Genomic DNA, 26,028 nt, shown 5'->3' on the forward strand with positions numbered 1-26,028 from the left:
TTCAACAAGTCACGCATCTTAATGCACCGAAGGTTGAACCTATTCTTCCCTGTAAATTTCGCAATCTTGATTGTGTTGATCATCTTCTTAATCAAAACTTCAAGACACGACACAAACAAAATAGAATCATTGATCTCTGATGACTTAGTCCTACCATGAAATAGATGCGAAACTAATCTAAACTGAAGCTCTAGATACCAATTTGTTGGAAAAGATTCGAGATATTCTATTTAGATAGGGAATATCAGATGATAGAAAAAGAAGAGATATAGCACAAATTGTTAAGTTTATTGCGACTAAGAGAATTTACAATGAAAGGAGTTTAAGATCTCAGAACCCAAAATACAAAGCTCTTTAGAAAGGAGACAACAACTAATTGTCTAACAAAAAATGGTTACAACAAAAAAAACACACAACGATTAGAGCACAACCTATGTTAATGAACCATAAAACTAGATGTTCCTTTCTACATGATTAGACACTCCATCATATTATAGAAGATTGGACGACCAATACAGAAGACGAGTACTGGACCAGACGACCAAGGCTGTCATCCACCCTATCTTTATCATCCATCATCCTACAATCAACAATTTCTATTTAATTAATCTTATTTGTTTAAAATAAGAAAAGATGTTTCTTGATTAATTTCTTGTAATCGATAATTAGTTGATTAATTTCTCTGTAAGTAATTTCTTTTGATTACTTCTTTGTAACTACTTCTTTGTGCTATATGCCCGTGACTGATTCTTCTACAATTAAATTGTCTTTAGTGTTGTATTTAAATAATTAGTACCATGTTTTAATTAATTAAATTTGTTGCATATTGGTTGAATTATATAAATTCTTAAGTTTGCAAGTTAATTTAGTCCTTGTAAAATTTTGCTTGCAATTATTTCTTTACTAGTAAAATTTTAATTTACCAACAAGTATAGATTTTACCATACAAGTTTGATAAAATTTAATTTCATCATTTTATAATTACACTGTAAAATTACACAATGTAAACTAAACTTCGTGTACCTAAACCTCTAATCGCTATTAAATCAACACGTAGCGCATATAAAACTACAACTTGACAACTCACCCTCCATCTACTCACCTAAACCCATGGCCAACCCCATCCAAACCTCACTCACTTTTCCTAAAAACTCTTTCTTTGTCTCTCTCTCTCTCTCTCTCACTCACTCGCTCTCTCTCTCTCTCTCTCTCTCTCACTCTCTCTCTCTCTCTCTCTCTCACACACACACACACACACTAAAACAAACACAACACAACACATGGAAGTGGGGGGAAAAGAAATAAAAAGAGAAAAAGAAGGAGACACCGAGAAGCTCAAGGAAAAAAAGGATTTCTTTGTATGCAAGCTTGGAGTCCTCATCCACACAAATTCTAGCCACCATTCTCATCTTCATCTCTTTGTTCTACTTCTCTTGAGCTTTGGAATTGTTTAAGGAAGACTCTTCCTTGTGGACTTGAGTAGAATGGATTAAGAGAATCAACCATGTGAATGCATGTTGATTCCATTTGTTGTTTTTAATTTGTTTGAATTTTGAAATTGGTGGGATGAAACCTTGTTTGGATAAATATGTTTTGTGTTATGGTTGTGCATGCATTGCATAAACTATTTTCTCTATCTTTTTTACTTCTAAATTTGTTGGGAGAGCTCCAAATACAAAGGAGACCCTGCCCAAATTTTATCAACATTTAAAATCAAGTTTTCCCTTAAAACTCGAAGAAGAACAAAGTAGGCAATAGTTGTTTCCATTTTTTTAGGTGAGCTGGTTCTACTATCTCGATAGTTTTAGAAAATATAATTGCTGCATTTTTTCCAAAATTTGTCTTAAATTAAAGTAGACGCCAAATGAAAGAACTTTTATGTTGAAGTCGAAAAGTCAAACTATAGTGCTACAAGTTCATGAATCTTTGGGGTGAATACACTAACATTGTCTATGAAGGTCAAACTATAGTGCAACAAGTCCTTCTATTGTTACTAGTTCTATGAATCAAACTGTCCTACCCCTATGCAATCCATGACCCTTGAAATGGTCCAACAAATGATAATTTTAGCATTTTCTCCTTTAGGACTTTCAGGTAAACCTTTTTCTCCTTGTACTCGATATTTTGACTTTGACGCATCCCATCACATGACCAACAATGTTGATAGCCTCTAAAGATGAAGCATTCTTTGCCTTTAAAATTTTTCATGCCTATGTTTAGACCCAATTTTCTTCCAAGATTAGAATTTTGCGTTCTGACACTAGGGGGGAATATACATCTTATTTATTTTAGGAATTCTTGCATATAAATGGAATTTTATCTCAAATGTCATGTCCTTCCACACCCAACAAAATGAGGTAGTTGAAAGAAAAAATCGACACCTTCTTGATGTTGTTCGTACCCTTATGTTAGAATCTTTTGTGCCATCATGGTTTTGGTGTGAGGCTCTCTCAACTATTGTCCACCTTATTAATTGTTTGCCTTCACAATCATTAAGAAATGATTCCCCTTTCTTCAAGTTATTATGTCACAAACCCATTTATTCTAATCTCCACTCTTTTGGTTGTATTTGTTATGTCCACCTTCCACGACAAGAATGCATAAAATGTGTTTTTCTTGGTTACTCTGCCCACCATAAAGGGTTCATATGTTATGATCCAAATATACAAAGGCTTCGAGTTTCTAAATATGTCATCTTTTAAGAAGATACATATTTTTTCAGCTAACCAAAACACAGTCCATGCTATATCCACATCTATTTTGCCATTGTTTCCCTACAACTTTGCAGGAAAACTAACACCACAACCTCTTTTGGTGTACCAAAGATGTTAGGTAGTTCAACCAGATTTGTCATCCATACCTCTAAGGCCCCCTCCCAATCAATCAGTAGTTGTTGATCCAGTGATTCATCTAGCACCAACTTCTTTAGGTCGCAATGCTTAAGTTTCTAAACCCCCAAAAATGTATGGTTTTTCTCCCCCTTTATTCTTGACAGCAACTTTAGAATATACTCTTATTCCTTTTTCTTATAGAAAGGCCATGGAGCATAAATGTTGGAGAGAAGCTATTGAAACTGAACTCTAGCACTAGAACAAAATCAAACATGGGATGTTGTTCCTTGTCCTTCATCTCTCAAACCCCTCAACAACAAATTTGTATTCAATATGAAGCTTCATTCAGATGGATCAATAGATCAATACAAGGCCAAATTGGTTGTTCTTGGAAATAAGCAAGAATTTGGCGTTGATTATCAGGAGACCTTTGCACTTGTGGCCAAAATGACTATTGTTCGCACTATTCTTGCCATTGCTACATCTGAATCTTGGCAAATGCACCATATGAATGTCAAGAATGCATTCCTCCATGTTGACCTCAAGGAGGAAATTTACATCAAACTTCCTACTGGTATGCCTTCACCTTTATCGAATGTTGTTTGTAAACTAAAGCATTCTTTATATGGATTGTTTGAAAAGTTTCGCACAACATTACTTGGTTTTATCATTCATACAAAGGAACTCAAAAGGTATTGTGATACTCCTTATTTATTTGGACAATATCGTGGTTTCCAGATTAGATCAAGTGACTATCACTACAATCAAGAAATTGTTGCATTCAACTTTCCACATGAAAGACGTTGGCCATCTCACATACTTCTTGGGATTAGAAGTACACGTTCAACATGAAGGCATCTTTGTCACTCATCAATGTTTCTATCGTTGACACTCCTATGGAAAGTAATCTAAAATTATGATGAAATGAAGGTGAACTTCTACAAGACCAGACATCTTATTCACTGTCCACATAGTTAGCAAATTCATGCAATCCCCCTGCCCTTTGCATCTTTGCAAATTCATATTAAGTATCTATTGGTACTTCCAAGCATGGTTTTTCTTTCCCACTAGTGCATCACCACAACTTCAAGCCTACAACAATTTTGATTGGGTTGGATGTCCAGACACACAAAAATCTACTACTGGTTGGTGTATGTTTTTAGGGTATGCTCCAATATCTTGGAAATGCAAGAAACAAGACTTGGTCCCTAAATCATCCACTAAAGCAAAATATTGGCGCCATGTTTGCAGCATGCTTTGAGATTATTTGGCTACATGGTCTCTTTTTAGAGCTTGAGGTTGATTATCACTCAATCCGGAAGGCCTATGACCATGAAGTTATCACCTTGCCTCACGTCTCTACATCTGTTCAACTCACTAACATCCTCACCAAATCCTTGACATGCCAGCGCCATAATTTCCTAGTTAGCAAATTAATGCGGGTAGACTTACCAACATCAATTTGAGGGGGGATGTCTATGGAATTGATAAACATAATATTTGTTATTAATTGGTGCATATTCCAGAATATTTGTTGTTATTAGCATAGATTTGTTGGCCACAGATCTTGCATAATTGTACAACTGTAATTATGTAATTATCTCCTTAATTTGTTAGTCCAACTGTAGGATAACATTTATTGCAAATTAGCTAGTTTTCAGAGATGAAAATCAGATTGTAACATCACTATTTAATGGAGAATTCTCCAGAAGAGAACACACAATTTTTTATCTACATTTTTCTAAGTTTAATAGTTCCAACTAAGGAAGAAGGAGAAACTAGTTGTGCGATGGAGAAAACTCACAAGTGACAATGGATTTCCATGGCCTCTAAGCCACTCAAGACAAGGAATAATGGTAATCTTCATGCCCTATTTTAGGACGCTGAAGTGTAGTTGGATTTCTTTGCTAGGAAGGAAAATAGAATAAAAAAAGGTACAAATCAAAAGTCGAATCTCTAAGAAGGAAACTGATTTTGATTTCTATTGAACACTCTAGTTTTTCTAATATATGAAAAAGTGATTGAAAATAATTATTAGAGATAATTAAATTTAATTTCATGAGAAAAAAATTAATTAGTAAACATGTGTGATTTTCTGTGTGAAGGTTTCAATAGAAAATTTCACTAGAAACGAAACTCTATTGCGCACTTATATTGTAAGAATATGCTGTTAGAGAGAGATAACAGTTAAAAAAAGTGAAGGATTTAATTATAATTAGTCTATATAAATTATCATGAGGTCTTTGTAAAATATTATTCTATTCTATTGACATTTATTAAAAAGAATTAAATTTTAACACAGTTCCCAAAAAAGTGCGACTTTAGGATCTTTTTAGCAGTTAAAAAAATTCTGAGACATTCTAAATTTTCTTAGATGTCTTAAATAAAAATTAATATTCATATACTCATTAATTTATAATTAGTAATTGAATTAGCTTAGTTTATATTTTATTACCTTCCCATTTTTTTCCTTTCAATTGAACTTATAAGAAATAAGCTTCATTTTCACGTCAATTTTTTTTTCTTTGCATATTGTCAAAAGACCAATTTTTCAAAGATAACCTCCAATCATGCTGACAGTAGCACCTGAGATCCAAGCTTCATTTTCCAACTTGGTCTAATTTCAAATGCAAGTTCCTTGGTTGACAAGAGAAAGCAAGCAATTTTCACATTTTCTTCAATTGTCTTATTGCAACATTTACTTCTTCCTTTCTCTCAAATTTTCATTTAACTTTTCTTTTTACCCACAAAAGTTACAAAGTTATCAACTTGGCCAAGTGGTTACATGCCTCCATAGAATTCAAATGAAAAATGACCAGCCCAAAATTGGCTCTATAAATTTAGTAGCTTGAGCTTTATTCTCACTTTTTTTGTCCCTCATAGTCGAGACTCCAATAACAGCTATCTCTTATGTTTGTTTTTCTCTCTCAAACTACTCAATCACTCATGAGTTCGTGTAACATCAAGGCTAAATAATTATCTCTTCTTTTTGGCTTAATCTGCACTTAGTAAGTTAGTCTCGATCTTTTCTTATCTTTTCCTTTTGAAAATCTGAACCTCTTATTCTCTCCTATCCATTTTTATTTTGATTTTGTTCATTGAAATTGTTCATGGTTAGATTTAAGGTGACTTATTGGAGATCTTGTCTAAGCAACTAAATTTCTTCTACCTTCTACTCTCAAAAAACTATCTTTTAGTATCTCTTTGAGGTAAGGGAAGCTCATCCTATTTTTTCTATAGAATTGTTTATAAGTATGGTGATTGATTGACATGCTTGACTTGTATACCATGTGATTTATATGCTGCGAATGTTTGAGAAAATCCTTGAAATTATGTGTGTGGAAGTTAGATTCTTACTTTGATAATGGTTGTTATATATGAAAATCTAGGATTATTTTGAGACTATTATGTCTACTGGAATCATATATATTCATGTGTTGGAACCTTTGGTTGCTTGAAATATGACGTTGGAGTATAAGGCACTACTAGAAAATAGGGTTTTAGCATCGATTATTAAGGACTTTCAACATCGATTATTAACTGATGTTGAAAGTAATACCGTTAACATCGATTTTATTAAACCGATATTATATAGTAAAAATTATAAAAAAAAGTCATATATATCTTCTTATCAACATCAGTTTTGTTAACATTGATTTTTACTAAAAAATGATGTTTTTTTTTCTGATAATCAACATCAATTATTGGTAAAAACCGATGTTGTATGTTCACCAACAACATCGGTTTTATAGAAATCGATGTTGTGAGTAAAGTTTAACATTAGTTTTTGAAAAAATTGATGTTCATATATACATACAATATCGGGTTTTAGTAAAAATCGATGTTGTTTTTTGGATTTTTTTTAATGTGCTGTGTATTTTTTTAATAACCCTAAATTAACCTGCAAATTTAAAAGCAAAACCACAACAGAGATAATTTTTAGTCTGTTTTCAGATAATTTTTTGTAGAAATTCCATAAAAAATAGAATATTTACTATCAAAGAAAAGAATATTTAATGTGAATATAACATGAATTGAATTGTAAAAATGTAAATTAAATAAACTACAATTCCAAAATTACTTAAACAGTAATTGTTTTATTTTTAACTTTCAAATAATAGGTTGCCCACTGGATGTGAAGCGCCTTTAATCTCTCTAGTTCCAATGGTCTAACATCATTGAAATACTACATGATATAATAAAACATAAGTTAATAATATATAATACCAATTATAAAAAAATGAAATGTGTTTGAATTAAATAATTATCGTTTCCCAATTATTTTTGAAACTTCCTAAGATTATAGTTGACATCCAGTGCATGACGTAATACCCACACTCAGTGCTGTCTTTTTTTCTATTACACTAAATACATTATGAAATTTAGATATTCAATGTTAAGTACAAATTATGCTACACAGTATTAAAATATAACTAGAAGCATTGTTTAAATGACTTACTTTAATAACAATCCACCTAGCAACAACCTTGGATTTACTTTGTGGAGTACTGTCAAGTCCTTTCAAAGTATTGTTCAATACAAACATGGATGCATATTGTACAATTAAAATATTGATGTTCCCAACTAATGCTAATGCAAATGTATTGAAAAAACTAATGCTAATGCAAATGTATTCAAAAATAGAACTGACTTGTTAATTATTCCTTTGAAGTAGTTGTTTGGTCTATTATGCAACGAACAAAACCAGATGACAATATTTCCTTAAGCAAAATGACGAACATTTGCCAATGTGCACTGTAGTGGAGATCAATATAAGTTATTATACTATTATACATTATTTAAATTCATTTGTTCAGTTTAACTTACCCATTCAAGTAGGCTCCTAGGTACACATCCCTCTTTGATTTCTGCATCTAATTCTTAATATAACTTTCTGATTCAAATTGCGATTGCCCAGATCTCTGTATGAACTGTGGCTCGAGGAATCCATACACATCGGTATTCCCCGCTCGCATACTTGTCTTAGTCATATGCCTATTGTTGTTAAAATAAAGTAAATTATGTATGAATTTAAAACAATAAGTTAGGTAATAAACAATAATGTAAAGTGACTTACAAAATCCACAACTGTATAATAGAGATGCTGAGACATTGACCACCATGTGTTATTTTAGAGAGATCTTGATGCTTTATGTACAAGGGGAAGTTGTCATTAAACACCCCAAATACGGTAGCATCCCACATAACTCGCAACGGCTTAAGAAAAATCTATGGGATGGTCAATGTCATCAGATATAGGGGATCATCGACATCATGATCCGACCTATCTAGTGGTTTCGTCAGTCCCATAACTCCCTGTTTACCCAACACAGGTAATTAACATAATTTAATTACAGTGAATACTTTAATTGAAAAAAAAGAATTTAATGATAGTGAAATACCTGTTTTGATAAAAGCTTGACAAGATGTGTCAGCCAAGCAATGAAGGTGTTAAGTGTCTGCCCCACTAACTGAACCTCTTCAGTAGGCACAGTAATGGGAGTATCTACATCTCTAACTTCCTCAACACCAACCTTGACTTGATCATGGCACAAAAAGACGTTGTGAACGGTTGTCGACCCCTCATAAAGTCTTCCTAGGGCAACCAGGCGGGGAGGATTTTCTTCGACGTACAACCTGCATTTCTCTGAGTCACCTGTGTTTGGATTGTTCCATGAAGGATCAACATAACCCTTTTTTATGCTGACACTAGCAGCTAAAGAACCAATCTCAGGCTCAGGAGACACTGTGAGTCCTTGTGATTGCATTTGCGATTAAAACTGGGACTGTATCTGGCTAAAGGACAACATTAGTTGTCGAGTCATATTTTCTGTGATCGGCTCCTCCAACTAGTCCCTAATTTTTTGCGTCAGCTGCTCCAGGTCTTTGGGAGCCATAGATGAAGACGTGCGGGAGGTCCTTGGAGCCTGTCCAAAGTATTGTTTGATTGTGACATTGACTCCAACAGCACGCACATGACCAGGGTGTTCTGGTCGCCCTATGGCAACAATCAGTACATCCTGATGTCCATAGGCGTCAAAGGAACCCTGTGAAGCCTGCTCCTCCAAGGAATCCTATAACGAACACATTTATTCGTTTACTCAATCAAACAATAAACATAAATAATTGCAATTCACAATTGAAAGTGACTTACAATCTTGTCAACAATTTCCATAGTTGTCTCAGAAGTCATTTGCCTAATTTTCTTGGTGCGGGACATCTTCCACTTCACGTGTCATCTGATGGGAGATGGAGGATCAATGACGGTGTCAATGCTTCCAGATTTAGCAGCTTCCTCCAGTTGTTTCTTTTTCTTCTCCTCCATTAACTTGTTTTGTAGAAATTCATAACCCCCACGAGACAACACGTGGAGGTAGTGTTTTGTTTCTGGATGACCAGTTCCTTCTTTTGCACATCCTATAAAAATTAAAGCTTATCGAAAGTTATCATTACTGACAATAATAAGTAAATTTAAAGTTTAAAACAATGAAAATCACAAAGTTACCTCCCACGAAGGGTCTCTGCGGCTCTGACAAAATTGGGTCCACTTCTCCTTGCTAATGTCGTACGTTTCGCAAACAGTGTCATCGACACTGTCCTTGTCAGTTGCAAGTGCCCATTTCGACATCAAATCAGACTTAAACTATCTCCACCACTCCCCCAGAGTCTGAAGTATTTTCTTTTTTGTCCTAAGATTAGATGCTTCAGGGATATCAAATTGAGCCTGACAAACAAAAAATTACATTTTATTGTTACTAAATTACAATTTTATTATTATTCAACAAAATGCAACATTTAACTAAAATAACTGAATATCCTCCTATATCAAATCCTTCTGAGCAGTAGGGACTTGTTTCCAATTCTCATATGTCACATCCACCTTATCACGAGCGATAATCCCCAAATATATTCTTAACTTCTTTCTGTGGGGACCATCGGCTTTCCCGGTCGTAGGATCCACATGGACCAGGGGTCTCTTTGCCCTAACTGGTCTAGTCGCCAATGATCTTAGGCGTGTGACTTTTCTTGTGATGCTGCACCAGTAGGGGGAGGAGAGCTGGGTGGTGTGGCCATTTTCCTGTAAAGAAAAAAACATTAATTTTCAAGATTATCACAAAACTCAATAACTTATGTAATTCAATGGACTGAAATGAAGTACATAATAAAAAATTACATTAGACAATGTTAATTAATTCTCCTTCATCATGACCATTATGATTAGCATGAACGTTGTCAGCTTCTTTTTCTCCGACGATGTTAGGCGACATTTGTGTGGACAAAGGACTAAGATAAGTATCAATGTATGAATCATCATCTTCAACATTAACACCAATTATTTTCCCGTGTAGAACCACTGACCACCTTTCATCACAAGGGTCTTGAACATAAAATACCTGTTTAGCTTGTTCTACCATGATGACAGGGTCATTCTGGTAAGTGAGTTTCTTTAGATCTACCTGTCACAACCTACCCTTCAACGGGAGGGCGAGGAAAAAAGCAAAGGTGCGTCTTCTTAAAAGAGAAAAATGCGCGGGAGTCGCCACCAACATTTATTTAAGGAAAACATAAGAAAAAAAAAGAGGTCTATGAATTTTGAAAATAAGGGTTCGGGAGTTGTTTACGCATAGGGAAAGTATTAGCTCCCCACACGCCTACCATAAGGGGTGGCAACCTTTAATCGAGTGTGCATAACATGACTTCAAAATTATTTACTTTTCCCTTTTTATATTTTGTTTATTTTTTGGGGTCGACAAGGGGCTTCCCTTGCTCCTACGTATCCTCAGGTGCGATGGGGAATTCAGACCTATGTAGTTCTTTAAGTCTGAGAAAGTTTGTGTGTTGAATTGGTTTTATGCTTTTGAAAGATTCATTTTAATTGCGAACAAAGAGTCGTTAAGGCGTTGGACCTTGAATGATCTCAAGTGACTTTTGATGGAGAGAAATTCAGTTGAGTTGGTCTTATCTTGGTTTTGTTGATTAACTTTCAATCTCTTTAAAGAAAACTTTACGGGGTTGGTGATTGGTTAAGATTAAACTTTACAAAATAGACGAGATTTACCGATGATAGATGGAGGAGATGAATATGCACATAATAACAATGGGGGGCCCTAAGGGTACATAGATCACATTCAAATCTTAAAAACAAAACTAACCGACTGTCGCACGAAGAACACAAAACAAGAAACGACGTAGGGATTGATCACGGTTGTGATTCGGTAGCACCTCGGCTTCGTTTCCTCTTCTTTCTTCTTCTTTTTCCTCTCTTTCTTCTTCTTTTCTCTCAATTCTCTCAATTTCCTTCAATGGTGAACATTCTAACTCTTTAAAAACCCCCTAGCATGCCTATTTATAGGAGAAAAGCCACCTTGGGGCGGTTGAGCTGGAGCTCACCCAGGCGAGCTGGTTGCTTAGCCATGAAGCCATTTCATGGCCCAGGCGAACCAGATGCTAGCAAAAAAGATTGAAGTCTTTGTAAATGTAAAAGACTGTAGACATTGAAGTCTTTGAAATGTAAAAGACAGAAGACATTGAAGTCTTGTAAATGTAAAAGACTGAAGACATTGAAGTCTTTGAAATGTAAAAGATAGAAGACATTGAAGTCTTATAATGTATAAGACAAAAGAGATTGAAGTCTTGTAAATGTAAAAAACTGAAGACATTGAAGTCTTTGAAATGTAAAAGACTGAAGACATTGAAGTTTTTGAAATGTAGAAGATAGAAGACATTGAAGTATTGTAATGTAAAAGATAGAAGACATTGAAGTCTGGTAAATGTAAAAGACAGAAGACATTGAAGTCTTGTAAAGACTGAAGACATTGAAGTCTTTGAAATGTAAAAGACAAAAGACATTGAAGTCTTGTAAATGTAAAGACAGAAGACATTGAAGTCTTTGAAATGTAAAAAATGGAAGACATTGAAGTCTTATAAATGTAAAGACAAAAGACATTGAAGTCTTTGAAATGTAAAAGACATAAGACATTGAAGTCTTTGAAATGTAAATGAATGAAGACATTGTAGTCTTTGAAAGCGTAAATGACTGAAGACATTGTATTCTTTGAAAGTGTAAATGATTGAAGGCATTGTAGTCTTTGAAATCTAAATGACTAAAGACATTGTCGTCTTTGAAATGTAAATGACTGAAGACATTGTAGTCTTTGAAATGTAAAACAAAAGACATTGTAGTCTTTGAAAGTGTAAAAGACTAAAGACATTGTAGTCTTGGAAATCATAAAGCAGAAGACATTGTAGTCTTTTGAAACATAAAGCAAAGGACGTTGAGTCCTATGAAAAAAACAAAGGACATTGAGTCTTATGAATCATACAATTGGATTTTTGAAATTGGTATATAATGAGAAATCTATGGACTCATAGCCTGATGTGAAACATGAGTTTTAGAATGCATGGACATGGAAACTTCACCCTTAAATGCAGTAAATGCAAGCTTTGTACGCAACAATGCAATGCAATGAGAAATTGTGCAATGTTCATGACATTCATCCATAGAGGCTGTAATGAGGCTTGGCTGTAAACAAATCATGGTTTTTTTAGGATGCAAAACTTAAGTTCTAGGAAAGCATTCATTCATAGATTAACCTTTTTCTTTTTATTCCAGCTCTATTACTTGCCTTTCCGCACTTAGATTTTCTTTTTTTCTTGAATAACAACATACATTTTTATTTTTATTTACTACTTACAGCTCTTTTTTTTTAACACATTGTTGTGCTTATTAACTCTTGTGTGTGCTATTATTTCTTACCATTTGAAGCTTTCACCCAATAACTCCCCCAAATTTGGGGCAAATTGCTTTGAACCAAAATTTTCCTTTCATGAATGATGCTCTCCTACAACCTAAGACAAGGTAGAAGGAGATAAACTGTATAGGCTCAAGGTTCAATTAAACAATCATACTTTTAGCTCAAATTGGGTGCAAGGGATAAATCATTCATACACAAGGTAAGCTTTTTGGCTAAGTGGCTACTTTCAATTACAACATGGCCTTCATCATCTTCAAACTCATGCATTCATTCCATATTCAGAGATTCATGCAAAAACCATTACTTACTGCTAGTCATTCTCTCACAATTAAAGATCACACTCTCATCGGGTTGTGGCTAACGTGTTCCTTCACAATCAACCTGACAAACCAACTAACATTTTCAGTCATGATCCTAATTCCATGTTCTTTCTCTTCTAATGACTGCATGCTCATTCAAAGCATATGACTTACGCATTTCAATTCACTCACATCATACAATTGATCAATTCAAACCAATCACAAACACTGAATTCCAAAATCAAACATCAACCACTAAATAATATAAGTGCACTGTTCAATCAAGCTTTTATACAAGCTACCAAACAAAATATAACTATGAACTGAAATTTAAAAACTGAACTAAATTTTTTTAAAAAAAACTTAAACATAAACATAAAATGTACTTAAGACAGAATAATATAAATTGTTCAAAGTGCAAGAAAATAAGGATCCTGATCCTGTCAATCATCCTGTGCAGCGTCATTCAGGTCCAGTGCTGGTGCAAATGGTAGATCATGAGAAATAGGCAAGTCATGCACTGGTGCAGATGGCTCAGGCTCAGGCTGAGGAGATGGCTCTGGTACTGCAACATCCTCCTGAACAATAACTTAATCAGCCTAAAAAATGAAAGGCTCAGGTGGAGTGGGCTCTGAGGTGTCAGCAGAAGCATACTCCTGTGCAGGCTAAGGCTCCTGGGCTGCAGAGGCCTCACCCCCTCCTAAAGGAGAAGGCTGGACTCCTGGCCAGGCCACCTTCTGAAGAAATTCTTCAACGCTCATAACCGGCCACTAATGGACCACATTCTACAAGCTCTACATGATCAGGAGCTGGCCCTGATGTAGGCTCTGTAGCATAGACAAGGAATGTTCTGAGCTATGAGCAGGAAAACCTGTAAGAATTGGAGGAGCTAGAGCTGCTGGTGCTGGAGGGAGAGGAGAGGTAGGAGGAGCTGATGTAGAAAGAGCTGATGTAGGGGGAGCTGATGTAGATGGGGCCTCAGATCTCTTAGCCTTGGATTTCTGGGTTCCCCGAAAAGTGACCGAAGGGTCATCCAGGTTCCAACAATTCTTTTTAATATAAGTCAAATTAATGACTGGGCTTAGAGATTCAAAGGTCAGAGAATCAGATGTGACTCCTTGGGCCTTGCATAAGGCAACAATCAAGGCTGGAAAACCTAGCCTCGAGGAGTCATGTTGTGCGATGAGAGAGATATAACTTGAGATGGAGGACCCCAAATTCATATCCATCTTCATGACGAGCCCGTAGATTAACTTAGCCCTATCCAAAGTAATATCTGAAGTATGAGATGTCGGGGCTAAGTTAGAAAAAGATAGAACTCTCCAAAGTAACTTAGCGCTAAGCACTCGCTTAGTGGGACCATCCAACCAATGATCAGGGGTCAAGGCGCTTAGCACGAACAACAGCTCACTTAGCGCGTGAAGGAAATAGCGCTTAGCCCGAGGGTTGCGCTTAACACGTGGACCATAGAAAATTTTCTAAGCTATTTTTCTGTCCATCTCTTCACAAAACTTATAAACCCCCTTTTCAATACTAAACATGCTGAAAACACACAATCACAAGCAATCTAACTAAACTACAATGCAAGAAAAATGAAAATAAAAAGGGTCGGGTTGCCTCCCAGTAAGCGCTCGTTTAACGTCATTATCTTGATGCATAGTTTTTTGTTATTCTTGGAAGGATAGAATAGTGGTTAATCTTTCAATAGTTCCACCATGGTACAACTTTAACCTTTGTCCATTCACTACCCATGTTCTGTCTGGATCCTTGGATTGAGGATAACAAAGCTCTATTGCTCCATATGGTCTGACTTTGTTGATGGTAAATGGTCCGGACCATTTAGATTTGAGCTTCCCAGGGAACAATTTCAGCCTTGAATTGAATAGTAGCACCTGTTGTCCTGGTTGAAAGTTCAGCAGCTTTTTATCATGGTAAGTTTTAACCCTCTCTTTATACAGCCTTGAAGATTCATATGCAGTCAATCTCATTTCTTCCAACTCCAATAGTTGTAGCCTCCTTTGCTCTCTAGATGCACCTTCATCAAAGTTCAGAAATTTTAAGGCCCAATAAGCTTTATGTTCCATCTCCACAGGTAAGCGACAAGACTTGCCATAAACCATTTGAAACGGCGATAAGCCTATCGGAGTCTTAAATGCAGTTCTATATGCCCATAAAGCATCATCGAGTTTGAGTGACCAATCCTTCCTAGTAGAGGCCACAATCTTTTCTAAAATCTTCTTCAATTCCCTATTTGACACTTTTGCTTGGCCATTGGCCTGAGGGTGATAGGGTGATGCTACCTTGTGTGTTACATTATATTGCTTCAACACCATCTATAGCTGATTATTGCAGAAAAGTGTGCCTCCATCACTAATTAAAATTCTGGGTACCCCAAATCATGAAAAGATGTTTTTTCTTTAGAAACTTCACTACAGTCTTGGCATCATTATGTGGAGTATCCACTTCTTCAACCCATTTAGACACATAGTCTACAACTACTAGAATATATTCATTTCCAAAGGACGAAGGGAAAGGGCCTACAAAATCAATCCCCCAGCAATCAAAGACTTCAACCTCCATAATATTCTGTAGAGGCATTTCTTTCCTTTTTGAGATGCTCCTCATCCTCTGACATTGATCACAATACAACACATGTTGATGTGCATCTTGGAATAATGCTGGCCAAAAAAACCCATATTGCAAAACCTTAGTTGCCGTCTTATCTCCACCATAATGGCCGCCACAAGGTGAGTTATGACAATGTCATAATATGTTCTTGGCCTCCTCTTTTGTCACACATCTTTGGAGAAGGTTATTAGCTCCTATCTTGAACAAGTGAGGGTCATCCCATATGTAAAATCGAGCATCATGTAGGAATTTCTTCCTTTGCTGCCAAGTTAAGTCCTTAAGGATGATTCCTGCTGCTTTGAAGTTGGTCATATCAGCAAACCAAGGTTTTTCATTAACCATGAACAAGGATTCATCAGGAAATTGATCTCTAATCTCTACTTCTTTTGAAGTGACTTCCTCATTAACCAATCTTGACAAATAGTCTGCTACAACATTTTCAGAACCCTTCTTGTCCCTAATCTCCAAATCAAACTCTTGAAGTAACAGAATCCATATGATCAAACGAGGCTTGGAAACAGCTTTATTGAGTAAGTACTTGATTGCTGTATGATCTGTGTAAACTATGACCTTTGATCCTACCAAATATGATCTGAACTTCTCCAACGCATACATAATTGCCAACATTTCTTTTTCAATGGTAGCATAGTTGATTTGTGCATCATTCAACACTTTACTAGCGTAGTAAATGGCATGGGAAATTGTGCCTTTCCTTTGACCCAGCATAACACCAATTGCATAGTCACTCGCATCACACATCAACTCAAATTCTTGACTCAAGTCTAGTGTTGTAATCACAGGAGCATATACTAGTCTTGTTTTGAGAGTATAAAATGCTTGTAGGCGTTCTTCATCAAATATAAATGCGGTATCCTTGTTAAGAAAATTGTTGAGTGGTTTGGTGATCTTTGAGAAGTCTTTAATGAATTGCCGATAGAACCCAGCATGCCCTAGAAAGCTCCTTATCCCTTTGACATTTACTGGAGGGGGTAATTTTTCTATCACATCAATCTTTGCTTTATCTACTTCTATCCCCTTGGCAGAAATCTTATGTCCTAGCACAATGCCTTCTTTCACCATGAAATGGCATTTCTCCTAGTTTAGAACTAAATTGGTTTCTTCACACCTTTCCAATACTCTCTCCAGATTAGATAGACAACATTCAAATGAAGATCCAAAAACAAAAAAGTCATCCATAAACACTTCAATACTCTTCTCCACCATATCTGCAAAGATTGCCATCATACATCTCTGAAAAGTTGCAGGAGCATTGCAAAGGCCGAAAGGCATTCACATGTAAGAAAATACACCAAAGGGACAAGTAAAGGCGGTCTTCTCCTAATCCTTAGGGTCCACAACAATTTGATTATATCCAGAGTATCCATCAAGAAAGCAGTAAAACGATTGTCCTGCCAGCCATTCAAGCATTTAGTCCATGAAGGTAAGTGGATAGTTGTCTTTTCTAGTGGCATTGTTCAGCTTTCGATAGTCTATACACATCCTCCACCCAGTGAAAGTTCTTGTTGGAATCAAATCATTCTTCTTATTTCTAACAACTGTCATACCACCTTTCTTTGGAACAACCTACACAGGGCTAACCCACGCACTATCTAAGATAGGATAATGAGTCCTGCTTCCAGCAATTTGAGAACTTCCTTGTGCACTTCTTCTTTCATCACTGGATTCAGTCATCTTTGGGGCTACCTCACTGGCTTGTAATTAGGTTCCATATTAATTTTGTGCATGCAGTAAGATAGACTGATCCCTTTCAAATCAGAGATGTGCCATCCAATTGCTACTTTGTGTTTCTTCAAAATCTGCACCAGCTAATCCTCTTTTGCCTTCTTCAAGGAGCTGCTAATTATGACTGGTTTAGCTTCATTATCCTCCAAATATACATACTTCAAGTGTGTTGGTAGAGTCTTCAATTCCACTCTAGGCTTTTCTACTGGTTACTATTTTTCAATTCTTCAAACGCAGTATTTCTAACAGAATTTTCTCCTGCACCATCTAACTCCTCAATACAAACCTTCAATTCATCTTCCTCCTCTTTAGTTAAACATTCTGCATGATTATTCAGTGCTTTTTCAAAAGGAGACTGTAGTACCATGACTGTAGCTGCTAATTCAATCTCCCATTCTACCTTATCCACATCAAAATAGGCCTTCTGATCACTTGAGTGCTTCATTGCTTCAAATAAGTCAAATGAAATTTTCTGATCATCCACACTCAGTTCTAATTTACCTTTCCCCATATCTACTACACAGGTGGCCGTGGACATGAATGGGCGTCCCAAAATTATGGGAATTTCAAGATCCTTCTCTATATCCATAACCACAAAATCTGCAGGAAAAGTAATATGTTTGACTCGAACTAGAACATCCTCAATCACTCCATAAGGTTTGGTGATGGAGCGATCTGCTAACTGTAAAGTCATCCTAGTAGGCATTATCTCCAACTCTCCAAGTCTCCGGCACATGGAAAGTGACATCAAATTAATACTGGCCCCCAAGTCAATAAGAGCCTTGCCAACAGAAACTTCACCTATAAAACAAGGAATAGTGACACTGCCTGGATCCTTATGTTTTGTGGAAGGATACGTTGAATTATGGCACTGCAGTTTCCTTCCACAATGATGTTGTCACTATGAATGTACTTGTTCTTCCTAGTTAGCATGTCTTTCAGAAATTTAGCATAGAGCGGCATCTGCTGTAGAGCTTCTCCAAAGGGCATGGTAATTTCTAGCTTCTTGAAAATATCCAGAAATCTAGCTAGATGTCTTTCTTTGTCTTTCCTCGAAGGTACCAAAGGATATGGTACTTCTCTCCCTTCCACTGAAGATGCTTCTTTCTTTTTCTCTCTAGCACACTCACTCTTGCTTTTTCTCTTCTCTTCTTTTCTCTCTTTTTCTTTTTAATTTTTCTCATTTTTTTCATTTTCTTTTTCTTTTTCTTTTTCCTTCTTTTCTTTTTCAATTATTTCTTTTTCACTCAAAATTAATGGTGTCGCTCTCATTTGTTCATTCTTCACGACCGACAAGTGTACCGGATCACACAAGTAGTATAAAACGGTAAGAACCGAGTATCTAACTCTCGGGGAACTTGTGTTATCTGGCAAGCTATTTCGATAAATAGGCGTCTGGTATGAACAGATTAAATACTTGTTCATAACCACTATCATACTTGTTCATTGTGGTTATTAACAATGCTCTTGTGTTCCTATGTTGTCTCCTAGACTGCTACACCATGATTCCTTATGATAGCCTAGCCTAGTCCTGATAAAGCCTCATCCGCAGATCCCTCTTGTAAGACTAAACTCAACTAAGACCGCATTAAGACACACATACACAACTAAGTTCTTGTACCCCGATCCCTCGTGATAGCATAACAACTTAGTCCCGTACTATCAAGGACTTTAGAATCAGACAAGTTCCCACTGTTGAATGACCCTAACAAAGCATGCATCTACGTGATCAAGGTAAAAGCACACTGGAATGAAAAGCAAATAGCATAGAGAACACACAAAACATCATTACATAGATAGAAATATATTTACATCAGGTACCTACAGGGAAGATCCAATAGAGGATTTAGCTTTCCACAGTCCAGAAACCTCTTTTACAACAAAGAGAAGAACAAGATGAAAGACTGCAAAAACACAAGTGGTGAGGATGTCTCCTTCACCTCTAGGATCTCACAATCACTCACAAACTCATCTCAAGTTCTCAGAACGGCTTCCACTTTGAACTCGCTTTTCTACAGATCTTCACACAGCAAAATCCCTGAGAACGCTTTGGAACTTGGACCTTTCTCTCTCTAGAACTTCCTAAACATGCAAAAGCTTCAAGCCAAGGCTAGACTCTTGTGCATGCAGAGGCTTCTTCAAGAAAAATGCCAAACTCCCTTTGTAAATCTGATTTCAGGCTTAAATAGGGGGCCTTGTTCATGCTCGTGCGCTTAGAGCACGTATGGACCGCTTAGCTCATGTTAGTGATTTTTGGCTTAGCATGCTTCTCTCGCTTAGCGGATGAGCTGAAGCGATGCGCTTGATGACCTAGAGCGGTGAGCTTAGCGAACTTGACAACTCGTCTTCTTCTGGATTCCTCCTCGCGCTTAGCCATTGAATGTCACGCTTAGCGAATGCTCGCTAAGCCAGCTGATTGGCTTAGCGAGAAGGTGAAAACAACACTTTTTCCAATTTGCCTAATTAACCTGAAATTGAGAGAAATTGATTATTAAACACACAAAACAAAAGTATAAATTATCTATTACCTATATTTAACAAAAAGTACTTATAATATTATAAAACAACTATAAATTGGAGAAGTTTGATACAATATACATAAGTTTTATACACAAAAATTAGTCATTTTCATCGACTAACAACTCCCCCAAATTTACAATATTGCTTGTCCTCAAGCAAAAGAGAACAACTCACTTGTCCTCAAGTGGTAAACCATGCAGTGTTTATGTACAAAGGTGTATGCATCAAAATTTATTGATTGCATGAAAAGATGAAGCAATGTGTACCTCTCACTTGTTTTCATAGAATATGCAGCTAGACAAATAGGAGAACAAAATGTGAACAATACAATTAGATGAGGTTAATCATAAGACAGATATCAAGGAAAGTAGCTCAAACCACAAAATGTGAAAACAACATTTTTGCCAATTTGCCTAATTAACCTGAAATTGAGAGAAATTGATTATTAAACACACAAAACAAAAGTATAAATTATCTATTACCTATATTTAACCAAAAGTACTTATAATATCATAAAACAACTATAAATTGGAGAAGTTTGATACAATATACATAAGTTTTATACACAAAAGTTAGTCGTTTTCACCGACTAACATTCATCCTCTTCTTCTTCTTCTTCCTCTATAAGTTCACAAAAGGGTTGCACTGGTTCAGGTGCTGGTTCAATTACCAGCTGTTATTTGTCATCCTCCACCATTTTCTCCTTCTTCTTCTCCTCCTCCATGGTTACCTTCCTTCCTCGGGTCATCACGGCCTTGCATTCTTCTTTTGGATTCTTCTCAATGTTAGCTCCAAAAGTATGTGGGCAAAGTCTCACCCTCAGCATCAATCTTCACTAGATGGCCTCTAACCTTGGCTTGCTTTGGTGAAGGACCCTCAGAGCTGTATAGGTTTGCATAAAACTCTTTCACTAAAGCCACATCTATGCTCCCATCAACCAAATTGGTGAGGCGTTTATGAAGATTACGCCTCTCCAACTCAATCTTAAAATCATCAAACTCAGTGTGGTAGAGCTCCACCTTCCTCTCTGGCAAGATGTTTCTCCCTAATACATTATCCGTGTACCGGTTCCATGCATCTAAGGAGTGAAATCTCCTTGTATCATATTGAGTTGTGGGTCTTGAACCGATACTCTAGCGTTTCCTAGAGGCCATCTGCAAATAAAGGGACCAAATAGTTAATCAGGACACAAGTTATTCAAATTCAAAAACTTAAAAATAAAACTGAAAAAGGCATTGGCGGCTTAGCAAGACATGGTCCACTTAGCTTGCCTTCACAAAATACACACTATTGCTTAGCGACACATGGGGTCGCTTAGCGGATGTTGTAGAAAATTTTGCTTCTGCATAATCGGCTTAGCTAGCATCTGCCCACTAAGCCTAATGATTGCCGCAACAGATGTGCACTAAGCTTAGCAGGGTTGCCCTTAGCGGCACCATGAAATTCAGAAAATTCACTAAGTATGGGGGCTTAGCGAGCCAGGCTCACTTAGCCCAATGGTTGTCGCAATGAAATGCGTTTAGCTCAGGTAGGCTCGGCTTAGCGCGACTTTCAACAAAAAATTTAACTAAGTTACCTGGGCTTAGCGAATCAGCCTCGCTTAGCCACATGTATCTCAACAGGATGATGAATGTTCATCCTCATAAGATGAACTCGCTTAGCGCGGTAGAAGCGCTTAGCAAGTTCGTCTGGAAACGCATATCTTCAATGAATGTTGATGAAATCGCTTAGCACAGCATGCTCGCTTAGCGAGTTCATCACGTTTTCTAGAAAAAATGCAAAAAACGTTGTTCATTTTCTTCCATTTTTTTAAGCCTCTAAAAGGCATATCAAACATGCAAACCAGTCAAAACTATCTACACAACACAATCATATATAAAGTCCTAATCTTTAACTACTTCTAAAAACATTCAAACCCTAAGAATCAAAAGCTAAATCTAAGGTTTTCTAACCTAAAGTTCAACGGAATAGAAGAGAAAAAAGAAATAGGGAACTTACTTGGATCCTTGTTAGCTAGTGTTGCGTAAAGATGCAAAAGAAAGCGAAAATGCAGGAAGATGAGTGTGAGAGAGAAGATGCAGGCAGTTCTGAAAATTTTAGGCAAATGTGAGTGTAACTGATGTTACACTCACTTAAGCAATTTTTGACCCTCTCGCTTAGCGAACCGAAGCGCTAAGCGAGCCAGAGAGATGTTTGGTTTCTCAAAAAGGCTCGCTTAGCGGATCTACGCACTTAGCCCATGTTTGAAATTCAAAAATATAATTTTTTTAACACGCAAAGGGCTTGGCTTAGCGCGCAAATTGGCTGCTTGGCGAGTTCTGCAGATCAAAATATTTGCAACTCTCACTAAGCTTGGTTTTGTGCCGGCTTAGCTAAAATAATGCATCTTAATTACAGAGGGGTAGGCGCTTAGCGAATTATGGATCGCTTAGCGATGACATTGCCGCAAGGAGTTAGGCTTAGCTGACATAAGTAGCGCTTAGCTCAATGAACCCCAATTTAGGCCACATCGAAATGGGCTTAGCGGCGATATGTCGCGCTTAGCCAGCGAATACAAAGCGCTTAGTGGGAAAACCATCGCTTAGCCCAATTCAAACTAAATTGAAATGGGCTTAGCTCTGCCTTGGCCAGCTTAGCGGACCAAGTCAGCTTAAGATGCAAGGGTTGAGCGCTAAGCGCTAGAGACTCTTGGCTTAGCACATGACCAAATATGTGCTTAGCGCGAGGCTTGCACTTAGCGAAAGGATTGTTTTTCAGAAAAAAAATTTCTAAGTTATTTATCAGTCCCTTCCTCAAGAAATTGAAACCCTTATATCTATCATTCAAAAACAAGCTGATATACTCCAATGTACTGATTATGAAGCAAGTTCCACATTAAGAAATGCATAAAAGAAAAGGAAAGCAGAAATTAGAACTGGGTTGCCTCCCAGGAAGCGCTTCTTTAACGTCGTTAGCTTGACACTTTTACCTCAATAAGTGAGCAAATGTACTGTGTTGTGTGCCCGTGTAAATTCTTCACCATGGTACAGTTTCAACCTCTGGCCATTTACTACCCATATTCTGTTAGGATTCTGAGATTGTGGGTCATATAGCTTTATTGCACCATAAGATCGAACTTTCTTGATAACAAAGGGTCCATACCATTTGGATTTCAGCTTACTGGGAAATAATTTCAATCTTAAATTAAAAAGCAGTACATGTTGTCCCGGTTTGAAGTCTTTCTTCAATAGTTTTTTGTCATGATAGGTCTTGACTTTTTCTTTGTAAAGTCTTGAAGATTCATAAGCTGTTAATTGCATTTCTTTTAGCTCCAACAATTGGATCTTTTTGTGCTCCCTGGATGCCTTCTCATCAAAGTTCAGAAATTTTAGAGCCCAATATGCCTTGTGTTCTATTTCAATTGGTAAATGACATGGTTTTCCATACACCAGTTGAAAAGGAGACAAACCAATTGGAGTTTTGTATGAAATTCTGTACGCCCATAGTGCATCTTCCAATTTGGCTAACCAATCTTTTCTGGTTGACGCCACTGTTTTCTCTAGTATTTTCTTTAATTCTCTGTTGGATACTTCGACTTGCCCATTAGTTTGAGGGTGGTAGGGGGATGCCACTCTATGATTTACATGATATTGACTTAACACCTTTTGAAGTTGAGTATTACAAAAATGCGAACCACCATCACTATTAAGATTCGAGGTACCCCAAATCGAGCAAAAATATTCTTCTTGATAAACTTCACCACAGTCTTAGCATCATTTCTTGAAGTGGCTATAGCTACCAAAATGTATTCATTTCCTGCAGATGAAGGAAATGGACCATGAAATCAATACCCCAACAATCAAAACTTTAACTTCCATAATGTTTTACAGAGGCATCTCATTCCTTCGGGAAATTCCCCCCATTCTTTGACATTGGTCACACTGTAAGACATGGTGATGGGCGTCTTTAAAGAGTGTTGGCTAGAAAAATCTTGACTGTAAAACCTTAGTTGTTGTTTTGTCTTCGCCATAATGTCTGCCACATGGTGAATTGTGACAATGCCACAATATGCCCTTGGCCTCCTCACTTGTCACGCATCTTCGAAGAAGATTATCTGCACCTACTTTGAACAAGTGTGGATCATCCCAAATATAATATCGGGCATCATGAAAGAATTTCTTTCTCTGCTGCCAATTGAGGTATTTGGGAATGACACCGGCTGCCTTGAAATTAGCCATATCAGCAAACCAAGGTCTCCCTGCAATCAAAAACAGATTCATCAGGAAATTTATCTTTTATTTCAGCCTCCTTTAAAGTGACCTCTTCATTCACTAATATAGATAGGTTGTCTGCTACCACATTTTCAGAACCTTTCTTGTCCTTGATGGCTAAATCAAATTCTTGAAGCAACAGTATCCATTTGATCAATCATGGCTTGGAGTCAGCTTTGCACAACAAACATTTAATTGATGCGTGGTCAGTGTAAATCACTATCTTTGATCCCACCAGATAAGATCGAAATTTCTCAAGTGCATAAATGATTGCCAGCAATTCTTTCTCAGTGGTGGCATAGTTAATCTGAGCATCATTCAAAACTTTGCTAGCATAATAGATAGTATGAAACATTCTACCCTTCCGTTGCCCCAACACAACACCTACTGCATAATCACTTGCATCACACATCAATTCAAACTCTTATCCCCAGTCTGGTGCTGTAATCACAGGAGTAGAGACCAAATTGGCTTTGAGAGTGTTAAAGGCTTCTAAACATTCTTCATTAAACACAAACACAACATCCTTATCCAGCATATTACTTAGGGGTTTAGCAATTTTGGAGAAGTCTTTAATGAATCACCAATAAAATCCAGCATGACCTAAAAAACTCTATATGCCTTTCACATTAACTGGAGGTGGAAGTCTATCAATAACATCTAGTTTTGCTTTATCCACCTCAATTCCTTTTTTAGAAATCTTGTGTCCCAGCACAATACCTTCTTGAACCATAAAGTGACATTTCTCCCAGTTGAGCACCAAATTAGATTCTTCACAGCGTTGTAAAACTTTCTCTAAATTTGCTAGACAATTTCCAAAAGATGCACCAAAGACCGAAAAATCGTCCATAAAGACTTCAATAAATTTCTCTACCATGTCAGCAAAAATTGCCTTCATACATCTCTGGAAAGTAGCTGGGGCATTACATAAACCGATCGACATGCGGTGATAAGCAAATACACCGAAGGGACATGTGAAAGTTGTCTTTTCTTGGTCCTGAGGATCTACTGCAATCTGATTGTAGCCCGAGTATCCATCCAAGAAACAGTAGAAAGATTGCCCTGCAAGTCTCTCAAGCATTTGGTCCACGAAGGGAAGCAGGTAATGGTTTTTCCTTGTGGCTTCATTGAGCTTCCTGTAATCAATACACATTCTCCATCCGGTGATTGTTCTTGTAGGAATCAGCTCATCTCTATCATTCTTGACCACTGTCATACCTCCTTTTTTCGGGACAACTTGAACAGGACTAACCCATGAACTATCTAAAATTGGATAGATGAGCCCTGCCTCTAGCAACTTGAGCACTTCTTTTCTTACTTCTTTTTTCATTATAGGATTCAATCTTCTTTGAGGTTGTCTCACGGGCTTGTAATCAGCTTCCAAATTGATGTTGTGCATATAATATGATGGACTAATTCCTTTTAAATAAAAGATGTGCCAACCAATAGCAGCTTTACGATGTTTTAGAATCTGCACCAGTTGATCCTCTTCTTCCTTCTGCAAGGAGCTGCTAATTATAACGGGTTTGGTCTCATTATCCTCCAAGAATACATACTTTAATTGCACTGGAAGGGTCTTCAATTCTCCTTTGGGCTTTTCTGTTGGTCTAATTTTTTCTAATTCTTCAAGAACCACATGACCAACAGAGTTGTCTTTTGGATCATCAAGCTCTTCATCACAAACTAGGCAGTCTGTCACATAATTAGGTTATTTTTCCAAAGGGAACTGTAGTACCATGGTTGAAGCTGATAATGATATCTCCTGCTCCACCTCTTCTTCTTCAAAACAAGCATTTCATTGCTTCAAAGAGGTCAAGGGAGATTTTCTGATCCTCTACACTGAGTTCCTGATGAGGACATGACCAAGAGCAAGGGCAAGGATCCACTTGAAGGACTTGGAGGACCTATGACAAGGGCTAGAGCAAGGAAAGCCAAGGAAGCTCTTCAACAAGTGTTGTCCGTACTATTTGAATACAAGCCCAAGTTTCAAGGAAAAAAGTCC

General features: G+C 36.9%; 2 protein-coding genes across 2 annotated transcripts; both read right to left on the minus strand.

Annotated features, from left to right (window-relative positions):
• Positions 1 to 17,458: 17,458 nt before the first annotated feature.
• Positions 17,459 to 18,246, minus strand: LOC114386122. Its single transcript, XM_028346124.1, has 2 exons — positions 18,129 to 18,246; positions 17,459 to 18,057 (listed from the first exon to the last, which is right to left on the minus strand). The coding sequence occupies exons 1-2, from the start codon at positions 18,244 to 18,246 to the stop codon at positions 17,459 to 17,461; spliced, it is 717 nt and encodes a 238-aa protein (XP_028201925.1).
• Positions 18,247 to 20,561: 2,315 nt separating this feature from the next.
• Positions 20,562 to 24,438, minus strand: LOC114386124. The gene is made up of 5 exons (XM_028346125.1): positions 24,216 to 24,438; positions 23,843 to 24,013; positions 23,418 to 23,571; positions 22,796 to 22,935; positions 20,562 to 20,821 (listed from the first exon to the last, which is right to left on the minus strand). Exons 1-5 carry the CDS (start codon positions 24,436 to 24,438, stop codon positions 20,562 to 20,564), a joined length of 948 nt encoding a protein of 315 aa, XP_028201926.1.
• Between the last annotated feature and the right edge of the window lie 1,590 nt (positions 24,439 to 26,028).

This window comes from Glycine soja, chromosome 15 (genome assembly GCF_004193775.1).
Source record: "Glycine soja cultivar W05 chromosome 15, ASM419377v2, whole genome shotgun sequence".
Taxonomy (NCBI): Eukaryota; Viridiplantae; Streptophyta; class Magnoliopsida; order Fabales; family Fabaceae; genus Glycine; species Glycine soja.